At 31.4% G+C, this 22,863-nt stretch overlaps 1 protein-coding gene across 1 annotated transcript in view; it reads left to right on the top strand.

Moving 5' to 3' along the window:
* The first annotated feature begins 1,451 nt into the window (after positions 1–1,451).
* The window catches only part of LOC133193965 (integrin alpha-8-like), a 32,049-nt gene continuing 10,637 nt past the window's right edge, over positions 1,452–22,863 (top strand). The window contains exons 1-10 of the mRNA XM_061329876.1: positions 1,452–1,603; positions 1,807–1,928; positions 3,084–3,175; positions 15,087–15,338; positions 16,517–16,553; positions 18,321–18,401; positions 20,459–20,544; positions 21,116–21,169; positions 21,380–21,550; positions 22,456–22,561. Of these exons, the coding sequence (XP_061185860.1) occupies positions 1,452–1,603; positions 1,807–1,928; positions 3,084–3,175; positions 15,087–15,338; positions 16,517–16,553; positions 18,321–18,401; positions 20,459–20,544; positions 21,116–21,169; positions 21,380–21,550; positions 22,456–22,561 (1,153 nt within the window). The remainder of the gene's footprint in view (positions 1,604–1,806; positions 1,929–3,083; positions 3,176–15,086; positions 15,339–16,516; positions 16,554–18,320; positions 18,402–20,458; positions 20,545–21,115; positions 21,170–21,379; positions 21,551–22,455; positions 22,562–22,863) is intronic.

Consider the following 22,863-nt stretch of genomic DNA (forward strand, 5'->3'; position numbering starts at 1 on the left):
CATATCCAACTACAAAACATTGAGGTCCTCTATTAATGCTAATGAAGAGATATCGATGATTCAATGAATAGCGTGAATGATACTATACAGTATTTCTGGTAGCAATGATTGGAAATTATCAGAATCTCTTTGTCACTTACATTTTGATCTTACAGTATTATTTTCAATTGAGTTTTTAATATGAAATATGCAGGTTTATATATGTTGAAGAAAGAACAAACTCAGTTTGAATGATATGAATATTTAAATAACTATGAATAAATATAGAAATCCGTCACAGGTTTTTATTATTTCATTGTTTTTCTTTCTTTCTTTAATGGTGCAAATACGTAAGCTAGAAAATATCAATGTACGTTCCTCTCTCTCTCCCTCTCTCATATATATACACTAGACAAAATTTATTATTCTTATTTGTGAATTGATCATTTTCCTTATTGGTACTAGTATATAAAATATGCCATCTTTTCCAAAATAGATGGATTGACAAATGTCTTGGTGTTATGTCAAGATCCTTAAAGGACCTTCTTGTCCGAAAACCGATTCCCCGACGTGCACTGCTCACCGTTTTTTTTTTTTTTTTTTTTTTTTTTTTTTTATACATAATTACATTTTGTAAAGCTTCTGACTGAAGATAGAATGAAAGGCCTTTAAGTGTTTTATTCTGACCACTGAGACATTTTATTGGATTTTATATAATATATATATATATATATATATATATATATATATATATATATATATATATATATATATATATATATATATATATATATATATATGAAAAGTCATAAAAACAAAGACTTCACCAGAGTACACCCGAGAGACCGGACGTATTTCATAGCGGTCCGGATTTATTTCTTTACAACTGATTATAAAATTCAACATGTAACATTGTAAATAAATAGTGTTTGGTAGTTTAGTAGTAGTGCTAGCCGTTTTTGTTTTTCTATTTCCTTTGTTTTTATGACTTCTTAACTTTTTTTTTTCTTTGTCCTGAGGAAGGGACAGGGCGTCCCGAAAATTTGACAATTTCTATTGTTCGTGTCGTTTGTCATTTTTAGTGCTTTATATATATATATATATATATATATATATATATATATATATATATATATATATATATATATATATATATATATATATATATATATATATATATATATATAATATCTGTTAAAACAATGCTTTTATTTAACTCTTGCTCTTATTATGAAAGTCCACTGACTTGAACTGAATAAGGATGATTACTTCCTTCACAAGATAATATAATATTAAACGCACATTTCCGATGAACATGATAAAATACCCACTACAGAGTACTGATATCAATTTTATGTAAGAAAACTAACCACAATTTAAGATTATTGCTCGTCACTTCAGGAAAGAACTACTTTAGTTAACCATTTGCCACATGAAAAAGGCTTTACCCTTTTATATTAAGTTAAATCATCATGTTGTTAAACGAAACATGTCTGTTGTTTGCATTAATCCCCGTGATTTCAGCATTTAATGTTGGAATCAAAGGGGCTAAGATTTTAACTGGGAAACCAGGCTCCATGTTTGGGTACTCAATAGATTTCGCCACAAGGGGGAATAATGTATGGTAAGTTAACAAATACATCATACAGTATTGGTTGTTCTAGTTGATGTTATTTTTTCGGACATATTAGATAACATGTATTTTGTTAAAAAAAAAAAAAAACCCTGTATTAACGGTGTCTGTGAATGTCGCGTTTTTTTAAAGGCAGTTTTGCCGATGTTATATAATTTTTTGAAGGAATTTTGTATGTTGATACTTTTGGACAGGCTGTTAATTGGATCACCAAAAGAAGACGACTATGGCATCAATATGAAGACAGGGGCGCTGTACTTTTGCCTTCGGGGATTTAACGATCTTTCCGACTGCAGGACGGTTCCAGCAGAGCAAGGTATGCACTATATGATACTCAGTGATATAACTTTATTTCATTTTAAGGAGGTTGGATCTTGCTATCAAAAGTATTAATATTTTTTTTCAAGTATATTTTTAGAATCTACGCACATAGGTAAATTAAAAATTAAATCAAAATAGGGGGTTAGTGCGCTTCTTTTGGCGCTAAGGAGTTATTTAGTATAACCTTTTTGCACTGTAGTTACCGTGGTTACGTAGAACACATAGATAATTTTTAAAAGGTTTTTTTCTTCAAAATTTTTTTTATCCAAATAAATCATGGGACTAAATACAGCTTTATTTCGTCTAGAATAGACCAATTAAAATTTGCGACAATGAAAGAGATTCAAATAACTTCGCATAGACAATTATTTGACCTTTCTGCACCCCAAAAATGTCATTTTTTTGGCATTGAAAATCTATCAAGCAATAAAATCACTTTAAAGTATTGAGATTTCACTAAATATCAACAGGATGGGTAAAATTGTCTTATATGTTCAGAAAAGAAAATTAAAATAAATGGTCAGTTGATATAAAATTGATAAACACACTAAAGAAACAAAATATTTCTTCAAAACACTTGCTTACAAATGTCATCTTAAGAATCACACCATCAAAAGTAATGGTACTGCATTAAAAAGAAATAACTTCTGTTATCTGAATGTTTTCTCCTGCTACCTACAATCTGTTTTCTCTAAAAATGTTCTTGAAACTTGAAAAAAAAAAAAAAAAACACTTGCATAATTACATGTAGTTCCAAAATTAATGCTGTATATGAAATTTTTTTTCTAAGCTGAGAGGAATATATGAAATCTTAAAAGTATGACCTTGAAACATTTACAATCTAAACTTGTCAGTGTTATCTAAAAGAATACAAATTAGGCCTTTTCGCCATATTTTCATATAAAACCAAACGCAAAGTAAAATCAAACAGTTATCAAAACCACTGTTTAAAAATGTCTAAATTGGAACAATTTTGCTTCCCAAATCACGAGAAAAATTACATGCATATGCAGATAAATAATCTACTAGTATGTGTCCAATGAAATTTATGTCTTTCAACAACAATTTAAAAATTACAGAAAATCACTGCGATTTCTCTTTTTTTTTTTTTAATTTGTTGACATTTTATATTGTCTTTATTTCTATCCAGTTCTAAGTCCCGGGGTTGGGTTTACTGAAGACCGATCTGATATGTGGCTAGGAGCTTCTGTGGTTGTTGGAACTGATGCAAACGCAGTAACTGTAAGTCATGATAATAATGAACGAATGTACATTTTACATGTATATTTTTACTTTGCAAATTTAACAGAGCCAATTTTATTTTAACATGTTATGATAAGGTCACTAGAGGGGCAACATACATGTAGCAATGTTCAAAATATGAAACCTACAAGACCCTAAATTGTCGACACCATAATTATGATACATTCCAGTCGGAGACCCTTTTTTCTTCTAGTTTTGACAACGATCTACTCCATTTAACTGATCAATATATAGGGCTCACGGGTATAACCGGTCGACAGAGGATGTATCTCTGATGTTTCCAGGGGTCCATGTTTCTGTCCTTATCAGTATTTGTATTGTTTAAGGGATTTATGAGATTGATCACTGTTCGTTATCTTCATATTACCAGATTTATCCAAAGAGAGAATAAAAATGTAACTTGCGCTACTTTCTTGCATGTGAACATGGGGTATGATGTAAAAGGTAAAAAGGAAAGTAACGAACAGTGATCAATAAAAAAAAATCAATAAACAATACAAATATGTGAAGAGGGTATAAAACATGGACCCCTGACAATTCCAGTGGTGGGATCAGGTGCCTAGGAGGAATAAGCATCCCCTGTTGACCGCTCACACCCGCCATGAACCCTATGTTTTGATCAGGTATACAAAACTGTCCGTAGTGAATTCAGTACAAAAACAAAGGCCTAACAATTAGTATGAAACAAGTCAGCCAAATACGTCCCTATGATAGAATATATTTGCTAACAAGGTCATTATAACGACCATAAAATTTACGAAATACTGACACTAAACGAGGTTGTTGAAATTCCTTTAGCATCAACTTATCAGTGAGTAGCCGGTCTTGCTTTAAAAATTTATCGTACTCAGAGCAAGCTCTTGAGTAGCGAAAAAGGTGGGAGACATGAACACCATAAGCAGGTAATAGTGGAATATTACTACATAAAAAAGGGAAAGTTTACAATGGAAAAGCTAAAGTCATCTCATTTGTCATACAATTTAGTTTTTCATTTGGTCTTTATTGTCTATAGTAAGCAAAAAATCTAATCATGAAACATATGTGGCAGACTCTGTAGTGTCTTTTATTTCAAGTTCACTGGAATATATCGAGTCGACATACGAATGAAAATAACTATTTTTAATTGATAAATTGATCATCGATATATCTGAATGTCGAATTGCAGGCCACAGCTAGTGTTTTCTTCCTCTCGTGTAGAAGCTTATGAATAAATTATGTTTCATAAGAATATAATAACAAGTCAGCTAATTCGTGACCATCGAAATTCCAACAGTTTGCTGGAATTCTTGGTCTCCGTCAATGTCAATGAGGAACTCCAGCATCCTTTTAATATCAACTTCAGAGTACTTGTGTGTACAATTAGAGTGGGTTTTATTGAAGTAATTTTGCTGATGTCAAGATGTGAAAATTTCTGAGTTCCGTTTTTATTTGAGAAGCAGTTGTCTATGATATCAAAGTCTAGCTAGATTTTAATTTATCGCGAGGAATTGTTGTATAAAATGTAGAAAAATCGTAAGTTTTGATGCTATAGGCTTTTGAAAAATTTGGTGATTTTAAAGTTTCTAAAAGTTCTTTCGAGTTTTTGAGGATCCATATCTGATTTACCCCACTTCTAGAATAAGTTGTAGCACAGTACATCTGAAGTTTCTCCTTTACAGCAGTAAATATTTTTGTAGGGAGTGAAGATAAGGGCTTGATAGAGCATTTCCTGGACCCAGCAATACCCGGTATATCTTTGTTTGTAAAAATTTGTATGAAGTTTAGGAATCCAGTACAAGTAGGATAGATTGAACTCACCTTGGTTGACTGGTATATTAAAAGTATTAAACACTGAAATATGATTTTGAAAAATGTCTTCTTTGGAAAGTGAACTGTGAGTATATGTAGGATTTCCAGGCGTAGAATTAAAACCAAGTTCTTCCAGAATACAATTATAATAATGAGCCTTACAAAAACGATACTGTTACTAACCCTGTCTACCGGAACCGTAACATATTTTTTGTGTAGTAGCTCTAACTCTTTCATCACTTCCAGTTTAGTAAAAACGGAAGGGTAGATGGTTCGCATTTTTCCTTTTAATTTTCTAATACGAATCTTTAATATATTTCTAAAATATTTAATTCGTTCTAAGAAAGTGTTCAGGTCTTCCTTTTCATATTTAGCCCAAACGTTTGTCATAATCTTAGACAGAATTCATAATGGAAATACAGTTCTGTCGCCAATTTAAAGATCGGGACTCCCCTTATTAGGACCTTTAACAATTATTGCTTTAAGGTCTTCATTTTCAATTATATTAACATCACCAGTAATGACGTGTCAATAGGGACTCTAGTTGAAAGACGAAGAAGAGCAAGGACACTTAGAAGGATTTTGTTTTAGATGTTCAATATCTAGGCACTGTAGGGTTTGTTTATAACTGGAAAGATTGGACACAACAGTTTGTGAAGATCTGTAGAAAATGCAATGTGTAGATTTCAACTTGAAATGTGGTGGAATGCAAGACCAAACTTTTCTATGATTAAGATATTACTAATGTTCACAGCATCTATTCCTATGCTTGCAAATTTAAGCTAAAAGAATCGACGGGTTGGGTCAGAATTATCATCCAACACACACGCAGTAGATTAAAGAGTCTGTGCTGGGCAATATCCATAATCACAAAAACTAGCTTGTATTCTGCAGTTGAAGAATCTACATATGAACTTACTTTAGCTTCTTCATCTAGTCCATTAAAAGTTTTTAAGGAAACAGAATGAAGTTCAGTTCGAATGTGATGAAGACCTAATTTTTTATTGACGTGAGGCCGAAGTAAATCCAAAGAGTTTTTGTGAATGTGGTATATTATTTTTAGACACTGGACACACGCTCACATACCTATATGGGTGAATTTAAAAAAAAATGACCACCAAACTGAATTTTTTTGGCAAAATTCAACTACTTATAACATATTTTTCACTTATATCATCATATTGCAAATGCATTCTAGTTTAAAATCCTGAAGTGGCAATAGAATAGACAATTGGATTAAAAAGTTTCAGAATTTTTATTAGCAAAATTTCTTTTGAAAAAAGAAAATATCATTACACCTTAAAAGTCTTTCTAAAATACATAATCACAAGAAATAATAGTTTTTTATGCTTCAAAATGGTAAAAGGGGTATAAATGATTAGATCTAGACCTTGAATGACTTTCTTCTCTTGTATATGTGACACAAAATTGGCTTTTTGATTGTTATTTTACATTATTTTTTCAATTCTGGTTTGAAAAGTTTTAGTATGAAAAAAATATGAAGCAATAAAATTACCCAAAATTCACTTTTTTGTCCGTTCAAGTCAATTCTTTAAATCTAAGCCAAAAAATAATTGTTATATACGAATTCTCTTACAAAAAATACTAGATTTTGAAGTGACCTTATGTTACATTATTGTGTTGCACTCCTGACATATGATATGTATTTTATTTTACATTGTTTTAAAAATTATAACACACAATAACCCATTCTTACTTTGTAAATCAATATGTCGTGTTCATATTTTTCATCGTTTACAGCAGGTTTTTCATATTTTGAAGACCTTAAAACATGATTATTTGCAAAGTGTAATATATATAAATTGTATTTAAAATATATGTGAAATGATGAAAACTATTCCCTGAATTGACTGTAAAATTTCTGTAATTTGTTGATAGACATAGTGTTTTGAACATCAAATAGTATCAAGCATTTTTTTTCAACTTATTTTTCAGTAAAGATAGTTAAAAAGCATCGGTAATTATGAAGCAGTTTTGTTGCACTCCTGACTGCAGTAAAGTTTAAAATTAAAACCATAGAACACAAAAAATCATGAAGTGTTGGCAACATCAAGTGGTAATGAAATTGTGCAATACTTATAGGCCTATACTTCATAATTAAAACAGATGAAAGTATTTAAAATTCACATTTTACCTGGAATTTATACCCTATTTTATGCCAAAAAAAACTAGCTTAAATGTATATTTAGAAGATAAAATATATTTTAAAGCACATTTTCCTTTAGAGGACAAACACAGTAACCCACCAGAAAAAATTCTACTCATCATTTTTTCTTTATTTTCATTCTTATTGGATGATTTATAATTCTAACATATTTGTTGCACTCCTGACCAAATGCATTGGGGCCTTAAAAGTAGAATTGTGAAGTGAAAATTACATAAGAACTTGTTCTGTTGTTTCAGTGAAGTTGAGGAGGAATTACTTGAATTTTATGACAATGTTTTAATGTGTTTATTTTTAACGTTCATTAAAAAAATCACAAAAAAGATAAAAACACATCTGAATTGATAAAATTGAAAAAGGAAGGATTTTAATAATAAAACTGTCAATAATTTAGTATTAAATTATACAAAAAAATCATTATTAATTAATGAATACTTCTAAGCATGAATAGAAGTGTTTTCTTCACACAACTTGAATCTTTAAAAAAATGTGTTGCACTCCTGACCATAGAAATATGGGAGTCGTAACATAAAGCATGCTAAGTTTTTGACTTAAGTAGGGTCATAAGTATGTTTAAGGTGCAATCTTAATACCTGCCTAAGTACTACTTAAGTACGTCTTAAACCGTAACATAAAACGGACTTAGCTAGGTCTTAGCTAAGTCAAACATATGTTTGACAAAATATTTTATATGAATCGTCAAAGTTTTTCAATTTACTTATATATGTATTTGTAAAAATGATTAAGTTACGTTTTTAATCACATTTATATTAAAGTTGACGTCCTTACCTATCGGTTTTAGCTAGGTTAGATTTCGTATTTAATTAGTTATTTCTGTTTAAATAATTCTGAATATATGAAAACAAATATTTCACGGTTACAAAGTGGCAACTAAGGGTTCATTGTAAATGCGTGAATATTGTTTATCACTCGAGACTGCGATGTTTTCAGCTTACCGTTTGTTGTTATTCTTTCGTTTGACAATTGTTCACTTGCTTTCAAATTGTCATTCTCGCAGACATGACACGATAACCGAACGTCAATGTACTTGAAATTGAAACTCTTAATAATAAATTTATTAAAAAAAAGGGAGATTTTGATTTTTTCCTCCCATATCAGCAAGCGGAGACTGCAGACTTTTTTGATATACGCATTTACAATTTAATGAAGGATGTAAAAAAATTGTTTTCAGAAAACAATTTTTTGTATATCTCCAACTTACATGAATCAATAACTCTCTATCTCTCCCTCTCTCTCTCTCGTACAGTACCCGCATCGTTATTCTTTACAATTCTATCGTGTTCTATCCTGCGTTTATCCTATCGTATCGTGCGTGTATCCTGTCGTATCGTGCGTGTATCCTATCGTATCGTGTTTTCCGTTTATCAGGTTTTGCGTTTTCTATCGTGTTTTCTGTTTATCAGGTTTTGCGTTTATCGTGAAGATCGTTTATCAGGTTCTATCGTGTATCGTGTTTTGCGTTTATCGTGTGCTTTCGGAAACCCTCGCTTTTTATCTTTACCTTGAAAAGAAACACCCGAGATATCTCGAGTTCATCTTTCGTTTTGTTAATTTATTTAGGATTAATCTAACTGTTGAACAAAAAGAGAAATTAATACTCTAACTCTGGTATATTTTTTAAAGAAAATAAATAAATAAATAAACATCAAGTACCGTCACCAAGCAGAGAGCATAAATCGAGAGTCAAATTCTATTTTTTGTACATGAAATAATCGATCTACTATGTGAGTCATTCGTTTGTTTTTTTTTTTTTAAATTTGTCGATATGTGAGAAATATTTTTGTCAAAGATAGAAATATTATAATCCCTTTACACAGTCAGAGTCACAAAAGCGAGACCTTTGTTAACTTTAATTTGTTTTGATAATTATAGAAACATAAAACATTAGGTATGTGTGCAAAAAATAAATTATGAATAAAAAAAATATCAGTATCTTTATTAAGGCTATCCTTTTTATCAATAACGGAAACATAATTTTTTTTCTATGCGCGCAAGTTTTGTTGTTCCTTTGTATTATGATTTTTCTCTGATAAGTATATATTATAATATAGATGTTTGCCATTCATATTTAACTACTGCATTTAGAAGATGTAATAAGTAAATAAACAAAACCACACAAATTTTTATTATACATCTTACCTACTTCGGCGCGGAGATGAAGAAATATATACCGTAACTTAGTGACAGGTGGAAGCGCTCCCGTGACAAGAGAACTGACACCTACCTGCCTAATCAGTACACTGTCTTCTTGTCAAGTCAAGACCCCCCCCCCCCCTTCCCCTACATGACCGGCCCATGTGTATTCAACGTAGACATACCTGAACTCTAGCTCTCACCTGGTGTCAAGTATTTACCTTGAACCCTACTGGGTTTCAATGAAATGCATCTACTTATTTTCTGGTTATTGTTCATAATTTTTATGAACAACACTTAATTAACAATTAAAGATTTTATACTAAGAAAATTGGTAAATGTACACTTCCGTTACAGATTAAGAACTGAATAATTGAATCAAATAAAATATAGGCGAGGTTTGTCCTCCAAACTCCGTTGATTTGGTTCATTTGTATATTTTTAAGTAATTTTTATAGGTTTGCAGTCATAAACATGATTGGTGTGATCAAATAAAAAAAAAATGCGCTTGCGGTACTTCTGGATCTTAGGGTTTTCTGTGTTTTCTGTCGTTGTTACATGTAAAGGCGTCTCAAAGAAACATGAAAAAGAAATCGCCCGGTTCTGCTGTGATACACAAGATTGGTATATACCTTGTATTTAATTTTATTCGTGTTTATCGATTGCATATAATACGTGACTATATTGAAGAAGTCAATATATATTTTTATTTTTATTTTTTTTTTTTTGGGGGGGGGGCTTTTTGAATCGGATTTTTTTTTGGGGGGGGGGGGGGGTTATGGACTCCCCCTTCCCCGCTGACTGTGCCTCAAATGGGGTTAAGACTTTCATAATTTACAAAGTTTTGTCTAATTTTGCCGATGTCGTCCTATATAAGATAAGTTTTGTAACAAATATTACAAAGTCTAATGGCAATAATTGACAATTACTCAATCCGAAAATCCACTTGTCAAATTGTGGAAATTGATTTATTATTTATTTTTGTGTGTGTGTTCTAATATGTTGTAAACAAGTGTACGTAACCATTCAATGTTATTTAATACAAAGTTTAAGTACCCAATAAATATATTCATATACATTGTAAACTTAGTTTACACGTATCTATAGTAGATACAAATTCTGTTATTGTAAATGCTTATAATACAAGCACGCTAAGAAAGCAATATCATTTCTTTGGGGGCGGCCGGGGGGAGGGGGTGGGGTCTAAAACGAAATGTTTTGAAAAGCAAACAAAAATGGCTAAAGACATTATTATATCGATAGGCAATATTATATAAGCATTATATTACTACTGTATACTACACATGCTGGTACACTGTTACATTTTTTTTTATTTATACGACTGCATGCTCCCTTCTTAATCTAGCTTAATCTTACAGGCCTATAAAAATACCAAAATAAATACAAAAGAATGGAAATGCGATATTTTTTCGGATAATAGATGATGACAGATCTAGTGACGTTCATTAATTTTATTAAATTCGATTTTTTTCGCATGTCTCCTTCCTCATTTATACATATAAAATGTATGTACTTGGAATGTACTTGGAATATGTAAATAATTTCTATGTGCACGGGATATGTGTGACATATATATTTATATATAGGAGAGATTAATTATTCACAGTCCAGTGCACGGTCTGTCTCAATGCAACTAGCAATTTCAGCAATTTAAAAACGTAAAAAAAAAAAAAAAAATTAATTAATTTATATAAAATATAAATCAAATTCGTAAAAACTTGGAGGAGAAAGCATTAACCTTAAAATAATTATAACAATAATTTTTCAATCTCCCCCCCCCCCCTAAATTATGACTAGTATTTTTTTGGTAAGATTTGAATTATTAAATTCAAACTATTAAAGGCGATTTTGGATACTTCGCAGACTTCTAGCAAAAGATATTGAATTTTTTTTTTACATGTTTTTCCGTAAAAATAATCAATGTTTCTTATGAATTTCATAAGGTTTTATTTGCTAAAATAATGAATATATTTATAGCGTTTCTTGAATTTATTGCACTTGGGTGTAAAACTTCGCTTGTCTACGGGCTCAAAATTTAAATTTAACGATTCGAAGGAATTTCGACATTTGTATAATTACACAAAAAATCGCCTAATTTCCATCATAGAGTGGAATTATTCTTAAAATAATTACAGTTTGAATATAATGACGATCAATTTTATTGACAAAAAAACCATATCTTTTACAAAGCATAATTACTTCAAATGTTTTATCATGATAAATTTAAAATGTTTTATCATTTCGATTTGCGGCTTTGTAAGCAATTAAAATTATCATACTATAGTATATCAAAAAGAAAACTTTTCGTCCTGTCAAAAAAAGTTTCGCATTTTGAAACAATCCTATCAGGTTTTGCGTTTATTCTATCGTGAAGATCGTTTATCAGGTCTATCGTGTTTTGCGTTTATCGTATTTTCCGTTTATCGTGTTTTGCGTTTATCGTGTTTTGCGTTTATCCTATCGTGCGTGTATCCTGTCCTATCGTGCGTGTATCCTATCGTATCGTGCGTTTATCCTATCGTATCGTGCGTGTATCCTATCGTATCGTGTATCCTGTAAAGAATAACGATGCGGGTACTGTACATACGTTAACGGTAGTGAATCCTGTATGAATCCTCGCTTGTTGCGCTCTACATTCAATCTAATTTACGGAAAATCTTTATACGTTTTCTAGTCATCACCCTTTAATTCACCTACAATTTTTAAAATCATTTCATCTCCTTTTTTTCACAGTGAACAAACAAATCCATGTTTACTGTACACAACTTACTTATAATGATTAGTGTTTATAACCTAGGTCCCAGTAATATTTCAAACGTATCACAAAAATAATATTTTGCATTTACATATATGTCATTAGAGAGTGATATTGGAATAAGAGATGAATACCCGCCTCCCCCCCCCCCCCCGCAAGAAAACTAAAAAGTCTTATACCAGTATATCAAATAGAGAAAATTATTTTTTAATGCAAAATGTGAATAGAGGAATGTTTAGACATAGTAAACTAACCTTAAATAGTTCTAATTATATGTTTAAGAAAGTTAAGACATACTTAAGTCACCTGTACCGACCGCCTAAGTTTTGCTAAGATTGTCAAATCTTAGCACGTTTCTAGTTACGGTCTTAAGTTTAAAACTATACTTAAGTCCTACTTAAGCATGGTCTTAGACTTAAGTACCCTTTATGTTACGACCCCCTGGATCTTAAGCACAGACAGATCCTGTAATTGATAAATCTATTTGATAAAAATGTTCTTTGTGTCTTTATTTTCCAAAATAAAAATTCGAAAATCATATAATGATAATAGTTTTTTTATGCTTGGGAGCAAAACATCAAATGTTGCACTCCTGACATTTTTGGGTATGCACATATACTTGACTCTCATTAATGCTGCTTGTGATTTATATAACATTTTTAAGTTTTAAAATGTATATCAGTTATTGTTTTACACTTCGAAAATTCTCTTTTGTCTTAATTTTCTTTCAGAATTTTACAATTGTGATGTTTTTTTGGCAACACTACATTTTTTATGTTGCACTCCTGACATGGTATAACATTTTTTTAAATATCAGCCATGACCACAACTTGATTAAACAAAAGTTATGACAGTCCACATTTAAAGCTCAATACTTTGAATATTATCAGGAAAGTCTTTATTTTCAACATGAAGCATTATTTTTTATTTCACAGATCTCCAAAAAATATTGAAATTTCAAAATGTCACAAAATGGTGTTGCACTCCTGACAATTTTAGCATCATTTTTGGGCATAACTTTTTTGTTATTTGAGATATCAACGAGATATTTGGCAGGTATTTAGACACTATCTAAAGACATATGCTGAGACATAGAAATCTATTTTCATTGCCTGTATTTTTAGTGTGGGTTGATAAATATGCATTTGGTCATTTTTTTTAATTCACCCATATGTTTTATTCTCCTTATTCCCCCTTTTTTCTACTAAAGACCCGCGCTCCTAGATGGCGGTGGAAAGGGTAAAAAATACGTTTATGCAAAACGAAAAATGAATTTGCGAAAACATATCAAAATACAAACAAACAACTTAAAATAAAATCAACAGATTCAATTGCAAAATCAACAGGCTCCATTGCAAAACGGAAAATCGCCGATGAAAAACAGTCATTAACTGGATTGACGCTAGATTGCTCGCAATAAAGATGGGCCCAGGCCAAATTGAAAAGGTATACGTCAACAGGCTGAAATGTAGTGCATATAGGAAATTCATACGCCTCATTTTAATTTGACAATAAATACAGCTGGCTTTTTTATGATACCTCTTTGTATAAAGGATTTTTGAAATAAACTTCGTAAGCTTCAAGGTTTTCAAGCAACTGAGAAGGAGCGATTTCATGTTGGCAGTCCTCAAAATTTTGTATCTTTTTTATGTACTGTGGAGGAAAAGGCAAAAGAAAATCTGAAGCTAAGACACACCTGGTACGTGTACTACGGGGACACCTCATATCATCCGCTGTAGCAAAAACATAGGATTGGTGGAAGAACAAATCTGTTTAGATTTCTATTTATCGAGATTCCATACATACAAATGTACCTTTTTAAATTGAAACCTTAGAATGTTTCTATCCTGAAATAGCCCACCTCCCCCTGTCATTTGATTCTTTGAAAATAGCATTAGAGACAGCTAAAATTGAATGATTGTGACGTTCTTTTTAAGGTAAGGTGCTTATGGACAGAAACTCCACCCCGTCTTTTGAAATATATACACAAACTGACCAATGGATTTGTTTTACATGTTTTATTTCACTAATTCTTCTAGCACTTTAAATATGCGTTCATCTAGCATCAATTCAGTTAATGATTTTTGGCGATCGTTCGTTTCAACGGAATTGTTGATTTTGCGATTGAGTCTGTTGATTAATTTTTTAGCTGCTTGTATTTTATTTCAGTACGTTTTTAGGCAAAAGTAATTGTTTTTTATGCATTAATGTCTTTTTATACCTATTCCGACTCCCATTCTCCTAGCCTAGCCATTCAACTTGATGGACGTTTAATACAGATAAAGAATATTTGTAAATGTGCTTGTCCTGGTAAGAATTAAAGTTATGAGTATGTATAAAGTCTAGTCCGTTTTTATTGTCTGTTTAAATGTTCGTTTTCATTGTCTTTGTTTTGTGCGTTTATATGTTGTGTGTAATTGTTATATTTCAGGGTTTTTTCTTTAATAACTTAATAAAAGTAGGCGAAACCTAAACCAGTCTACACATTTATATTGCACTAAGATTCATTTGATTATTTGGAATAACGGAATCTTAAGCAATTATATGGCAAATGAGGGGTTTAAAGTTTTCAATAGTATAGGTATAATAATAATAAAGCAACTTCAGGAATACAAGTGTACAATTTTTTTTTAAATCACAATCCTGTATTATTACGATTTGTATTGTCAGATGTTTATAAATTTTTGTCCTCTTAGGGCAGTGATGGAATCAGAAAGGTGTAGAAATGAAAACAAAGAAATGGATAAGATCTTTTTAATTTTTCGTCTTAAAACCTAAAGTGGTAAAAATTGTCAAATAAAAAGCAATCATTACATGCTGTATCGAATACAGTTTGTTCAAACCATGGTCTGCTTTGCAGGAGTATAAAATCACAAAAAGGGCTTTCACAGAGTGTTTAATGTTTCTCCGAAAAAACTAACACAGTCACACTTCGGTTATCTTAAACAGTAAATTACTGACACATCTACATTTCTCCTCGTTGTTAGTTCTGTGGACCACGATGGATGAAGAACAGTTTCGATAACAATACTCGTGCAATGAATGGGTTGTGTTATGAAGTGACATTTGGGTTCCTAGAAGAAGGTAATTCCGGCTTCCTCGATCCCGAGATTTTAAGTGGACTGTACAATTCCGATGCCGACGATCAGTTCCCAGTGGCTGAAGGCTCTGCAGCTAACCTGACCATAAGATATGGAGTGTCATCATCAGGACTTTCCATTAAATACTATGAAGGAGATGTAAGTAGAATTATATCATGTTTACTGATCATAAGGAAGAGCGCGGTATGTTAAGGAAGCATACAAATCATTTCTCGGGAAATTTAGACTTTCTGAAGAAAATTAAGATTAATAATTCATCAAAGTCTCCGATAAAACATAAACTATTACTAACTATTACATAAAGACACGGAGTGTCCGAGGCCAAGTAGTGCACTACCTCGAAGTCATCACGTGACCGCTATTAATAGCAAAATATTCCTTAATGAAAAACTTCACAGAACAACACTACCCCGGGGTTAAATAATTTCTTTGAGTAAATAGCATAGTTGAAAAACATCTCTTATGCCTAAAAAGTGCTGCTAGAATCCCACTGTCCGATCAGGAAAATAATTATTCCACATATATGTACGAAACCTTACCCGATATTTTGCATTTTATGCATATAACCCGAGATATTTCTACAAACCATTTTAATTCACGATTCTAGCAGCACGTTCCAAGTATTATAGAACACAAGCTTTCGATATGTACAAATCTTATGTTTTTAAGTATCCAGCTTAGTGTTGTTCTTTTGCATTATTGTTGTCACGAATGACAGAGGAAAGGCCAACCGGGATACGTAAATAGCTGACTGTCTTCAATAGAAGATATAATCGATGAAAATAAATCAACATACCTGTTTAACATACTTTAACTTCACATAAATAACACACAATATTCACGGTATTTGCTTCTAAACCTCCTTTTACATATCTTTTAACATGCCGTTTTGGCCAAATTCTCGTTACACAACATGATCGATTCTCAAGTTCCTTGTTGAACAGTTATGACGTCATTGGTCGGAGATTATAATTCAAGTGACAGATACAGCAAAACAAAATAAAAACATTTAATTTTTGTTAATATTTGCAAATTTCTATTCATTTTCAGGAGTCAAATTATATCTCTAAATAGCAATATTAGGAAAACTTGTGTTCTAAAATTGACGTCATCTCGCCTACTATGACGTCATATTGTATCACTGATTTAGTCAAGTCAGATTATCTTAGTGCTTCCTTAACACACCTGCGAGATTTTGTCGATCAGGAAATACTAAAGAAGTTATTCATAAAATTTGAAGTATATGTTTATCAAATGTTCGTAGTAAACACTATTCCATGTGATAAAGGTAATGAAATTAATTTTTTTCATTTTAGGTTTTAGTGGGGTCACCAGGTTTGAATGATCTTGCAGGTAATCGTATATACGACTGTGTGGTTGTTTTTGTATTGAATTTATAACATCCCAACAAGATAGTTATTCTTTAACATTGAGTCTGCAATTTCCAGCTTTATGCCAACAACTGTTCCTTTACAACAGATTCATTAAATTGTAGTGCCTGACAATAAACTCAAGGTTCTTTGTTTTTCGAGGATTCTGCTTTACGTTTATACCATCGTGTTTAACTTTCCTCTGTATAATTTATTATCTCTTTTCACGAGTCTACTCTGCTATGGTTTTTGTTGTTTGCTTTTCCCCAAAAATATAAAATAAAACTAGTTTTGTTATTATGGCATCCAGAGTAACATTGAAACTTTCCTCTCAGATTAAAAAAAAATTGTAAATATTATGCGATTTATTAATATGAAACACAAATATGTCAACTCCTTTTGAGAATTTTTAAATTTTAAGATCAAACATTTTCCATATACCGTTTATACACAGAGTAAAACATCTAAATGGTAATAATAATGATCTTAAAACATGTCACTGTGTACAGTTTTGAATTTTCTTGTTAGGTTAAAAGAAAAAAGACATTTCACTATTGATTAATAAATAAAACGAAACAAAAGAATAATAAAAATTGAAAGAATATAGCGAACGCAACGAGGGGCAAAGCAACGCCTTGGGGAAGAAAAATTCGGACTGAGTGTTCAGCAGTAACTTCTTAACTCACAATGCTTTGTAAATTGCATCTTACTGCAAACGACCGCTTTTTTTTTTTAGACAACTAATATTCACCAAAAATAAATTCACCCTGATTTAACATATTTAATAGATTTTGGAGAAAGATAATAGATTAAACTTTTTTGTTGTTGTTGCTGTTAAAAATTTGCACTTTTCAAATTCGTTATGAAAATGCACCTAACATCAGACGTCATGTGACGTCACTGTCTAGACATTCCAAATGAAGAATCAGTAGACCTTTTCCCAGGAAAATCTTACGACAAATTTCAATGGTAAGAGCAATCTTACGAATTTTTCCTTTTCATAAATTATTTTAAGAGCTAGATTCTTACGTGTAAAATCTCTCGTAACTTTACGAGAGCCCTATCCCTCTCGGAAGTATTTTAGAACCGATTTTATAGTAAATATGTAAATCCAAAATACATCTTTAAATTGAACTTTTAGGCATCCTATGATATCATTTTATATTATTATTTCACAATTATTGTCGAAAAATTAAATGAATTATACTGCAGAATATTTACGATGGCAGCTTCTCTTAAGATTATCGTATGACTTGCTTTTACGTCAGACTTGTGATTGTGACGTCAGATTTCAAACTTCATCCCTTCACAATCATTTGCACTCGATTTATGTTGTGCATTGTGTTTATTTCACTTACAAGTGTTGAAAACTTTGCTTCATTTTTATTCTCATCCACTTTCTAAGAAATTTAAAGCATACTGAGATCGTTGCTAGGGAAGATGTCTGTCGTAATTAAAATTTTAAGTTAAATCTGCTACGAAAGCATTGGTGAAAAGCACTAAAGAGTTTGCTTAAGAGATTCTTAAGTTAAATTCTTAGGCAAAATCTTAAGATTTGTTTAAGAAAAGGGCTACAGATCTACCGGTAAGTTAAAAATGAATAGGTATCATGTAATATATATCTGCGCTCGTCCAAACAGTCTTACCGTCAACATATTCATATATACTGCATATTAAATATCATTTTATAGAACGGGTTTTCTAGAGATATATATGATAACTCTTTTAGTAAAGAAATTCTTTGCAATAGGTGGAATACTCCGTGTGAAAGGTTCTGGCTATTCCGTAAAGGCTATGAACACTACAGCATCCAAGCAAGGACAAATGTACGGTAGGTAAACATAATAGTAATTCATTTTTTCTCACATGAAAGACTCCTGGAACTGAGTAAAGAACTTGTAATTCTTATAATTCTTAGTTATTCCACAGGTCAATATAGAAGGGAAGACCTGAACACTTTGTCAGAATGGATTTAAGTGTTTTAGAAATATAGTTAAGATTCTATTAAAGAATATAAAGGCAATACACCAACCATCTTTCCTTCCATTTTCACTAAATAGGAGGTGATGAAATAATTAGAAAGACTACATAAACAATATGTTATGGTTCAAGCAGAAAAAACTTGTAGAAAATTGTCTTTGTTTGCAAGGCCCATTATTACTGTATACAGGGAAATTTTCGCCCCGTTTTAATTTCGCCCCTTTCGCTCTTCTCACAGGTGGGCGAATTTAAAACAGGGCGAATTCAAAGAACACAGTATACTTTCTTAAACAGAACTGTGACAGGGCGAATTTGAAACAGTGCAAAATTGCTTGCACGTGTGATAGGGCGAAATTAACCCTGTATAAGTTTAACTGTGTTTAAGAAGAACTTCGTTTTCATTCTACCTCTGGAAATCCAACTCACACTTACAGCTCACTTTCTAAGGATGATTTTTCTCAAAATCACATTTCAAGTGTTTAATACTTTTAACATTCTAGTCAATGAAGATGAGTTCGATCTACGCTACCTATATTGGATTCCAAAACTTTATAATTATCCTTACAAAGAAAGCTAATTGCCGTATCTATCAAATGCTCTTCCTAGCCAATTCTTCTATTCCTTACAAAAAATATTAACTTTTGTAAAGGAGAAACTTCAGACGTACTGTGCTACAGCATATTTTAGAAGTAGTGTTAATCAGATCTGGATTCTCAAAACATTCCAAAAACTTCAAGAGAATTACAAATCACCATTTTTTCCCCAAAAGTTAATAATATCAGCACGTTCGACTTTTCTACACTTTATACAACCATTCCTTACAATAAATTCAAAACTAGGCCTTTTTGATATGTTAGACAATTGCTTCTTCAATATAAATGGAACTCGGATAATTTCGTATTTTCTGAATGACCATCAAAAAATTACTTTTAAAAATCACCCTGATTCCACTTACAGATACTCTGAAGTTGTTAAAGGATGCTGGAGTTTTGCATTGACAACATTTATGTAGTCTTCGTAGACCAGATTTTTCAACAAATTGTTTGAATTCTGATGGAAACTAATTGTGTTCTTTGATTATTAACCGACTTGTTTTTATATACTTATGAAACAGATTTTTTTCTCAAAAACTTACATGAGAAGAAGAAAGCACTTGCTGTCACTTTAAAATCGACTTTCAGATATATTAGTTACTTCCATTCATATGTCGTCTCGATCTAGATATATCTAAGTAAACCTGAAATAAAAGACACCAAACAGTCTTCCACATGTGTTTCATATTTCGATGTTTTACTGATTAAAGACGATATTTGCCAATTAATTACTGAAATGTATGAAAAAGGAGATGCTTTAAGCATTTACATTCTCATTTTTATCAATTATGTAGTAATATTCCGCTATCATCTGCATATAGGGTCTCCCAACTTATTCGATACCCGAGAGCATGCTTTGAGTACGATAATTTATTAAACCAAGGCAGACTTCTTACTGATAAGTTGGTGTTACAGGAATTTCAACAACCGTGTTTAAAGTTAGCCTTTCTTAAATTTTTTGGTGGTTATAATGACCATGTAAGAAATTTTTACCTAAACTGGGTCGTATCTTGTCTGATGTGTTTCATACGAATTGTAAGACCTTTGTTTTTAAACTAAATTTGACTACGGAGTGCTCTGTCTATCTGATCCATTCATGGGGTTCACGGCAATTGTGACCCGTTAACAGGGGATGCTTACTCCTGCAAGGCACCAGATCCCATCTCTTGATTCTCCGGGGTCCGTATTTTATGCTCTGATCAAGATTTGTATTGTTGGTTGATTTTTTTAAAGATCGATCACTGTTTGATATCTTCACTTTTTTTTTCATTTTATAACTGTTGGCATGGTAAAGAATAGGGGTTATTTTTTTCAGGTTATGATATAAGTATTGGCAGGTTTTATGGAGATGGACAATACTATTTTGCCATTGGTGGTCCCAGGGACGGAGGATCAGGAAAGGTTTGAGTATATTAATTTTATTGGAGATGATAATTTTATAACTGAATACTCTTTTTTAGGCACATGATCCTACCTCTGCTGTTTTCGGGGGTCCTTGTTCTTGCCTTGTTTTGGATTGTATTGTTTGTATGATTTGTAACTTGATTTCTGTTCATTTTTTGTCACCTGTTTCATTAGCACCAAACTTTGCTTATGAAAAACACAAGAATACCCTTTAGTATGAGTGAGATAGATTTAGATAGTATCAATGTTTTGAAATCGCCGAAATAATCTCTGACTTTCCTGAGATTGACATGTATTACTATAACACAATGTAAACAAAAGACATCATTTCAAATTTAAAAGAGCCTCAGACCTTTGTTTTGATGGGCAGGTACAATGTTATCATTTAAATAATTTCTTTGTTTTTATAAGCGGATTAAAAGCCATTATATTATCTAAGTAATTGTGAATCGTTGAAAAAGTACTAGTATTCTGCATTTTAAACAGAAAAATATACATTAATTCTTGTGCAAACACATCAGAGTATAGTAAAACGGTTTGAGTTAGAAAGTTTTTCACTTTACTTAAGGTACTTATCACAGATTCAGAGCATGTTGTCAAGGAGACCTTAGTTGGAATAGAGGTATTGAAAAATACTTTACAAGATTATATTTCAAAAATAATAAATAGACTATATTGACAAAAATACTAATTTACTTAAATCATCAAGCAAATTTGTGTGTTTTTAAAGCATAGTATTCTACATAAGTAAAAATGAAAAATGCAAGAAGACTAATTGTTATTCAATTTAAAAAAAAAATAAACCAAGGCATGCATTATTTTCTATTTTCAGCCTGGTAGCTATTTTGGATCTGTCTTGTGTGTTGTACCTGGAATAGGTGCTGCTACAGACCGTCTCCTTGTTGGAGCCCCATTGTATAGTGATATGCAAACCTATTCTAATAACTACAATATCAATGAAAACCAGGGTCAGGTGTACGTCTACTGGAAAAATCAGTCAAATGTAAGTCGAGGAAAGGTAATTTAAAATGCTAATGATGCAAAATCCAATTTGAAATAAAAATATTTTGTGTGGATTTCCTGAACAAATTTTTCATTCTGAGTTATATGTTGTAGTGAACTTATCAGACCTTGCTTTTATTGGAATACTACAAGCTTAATGTGTAATATCCCTCTGATAAGAGAGATAACTTTCCAAGGAAATTCTTCCAAGCAATGTAATGAATTGTCTTACTAGAGTTTAATAATGAGGACTATTATATAGTCAACTCATTCAGGTTTGAACTATGGTACAAATATTGATTTTTATTTTCTTTGCCAATATTTTTCATTAATTACTTTTTTCCCTAAAATATTTTGAAGAACGATGACTCCTTAGATGGAAATATAACTCTTGTAGATGGATGCATTTTTATTTTACATACACAGATAACAATATTCTAACAATATGTAATATTCTGATTTAAAAAGCAACGCTTCATTATGTTTTCTAATGTGAATTAATAGGCATGATAGTAAAAATTATTTTCATCTATACCTCATATTTTTAATTTTATGGTGAGATAAAAAATTACTGATCTTTCTATTCACCATATCAAATCATCTTCATATCATGATTAGATATAATATCCATTTCTGAAAAAGTAAGCAACGCTTCATACTTCAAGCTATTTACCATTTGAATCTAATGCTATTCATGTTGATGAAAATCAATGTTGGGAATTACAAAAATGGTGAAATTTGGAGCAGAGGGACATTTCACCTTAAGCTAGTGTCAAAGAATACTATATATTACTAATATACTAATACTAATATTTAAAAGAATATAATGACTTTTATGTAATTAGTAACATCTGAAGGCATTTTAAGAGAAAAGTGAATAATACTCTCCATTTATTGAATTTATAGAACACACTAGAAAAGAAGCAAAGTTTAGATGGATCCAGTTCTAGGAGTAGCAAGTTTGGCTCTGCAATGGCTAACGTTGATGATCTCAACAACGATAATTACAACGGTAACAACATTTTAAAATCATCATTTTGTTTTTATGCAGGGGTTGATTGATTGACTGATTGATCGCATATTGTTTCACGTCCCATGCGAGAATTTTTACTCATATGGAGACGTCACCATATGCCGGTGAAGAGCTTTAGATTTAATCTTTTATTCATAATCAGGGCCGTTGAGCTGTGAATGATCTACATCTTGCGAACACCTACCGTACGAGAATAGGGGCCTTATTTTTTAAGGTCTCGTCCGAAAGACTCGCAACTTTCACTCAAAAATGCCTAGCACTTGGCAAAGGAACAGTTGCTA

Source organism: Saccostrea echinata, unplaced genomic scaffold (genome assembly GCF_033153115.1).
Source record: "Saccostrea echinata isolate AGI-Se365-2 ecotype Australia unplaced genomic scaffold, CSIRO_AGI_Sech_v1 ptg000028l, whole genome shotgun sequence".
In the NCBI taxonomy this organism is placed as follows: Eukaryota; Metazoa; Mollusca; class Bivalvia; order Ostreida; family Ostreidae; genus Saccostrea; species Saccostrea echinata.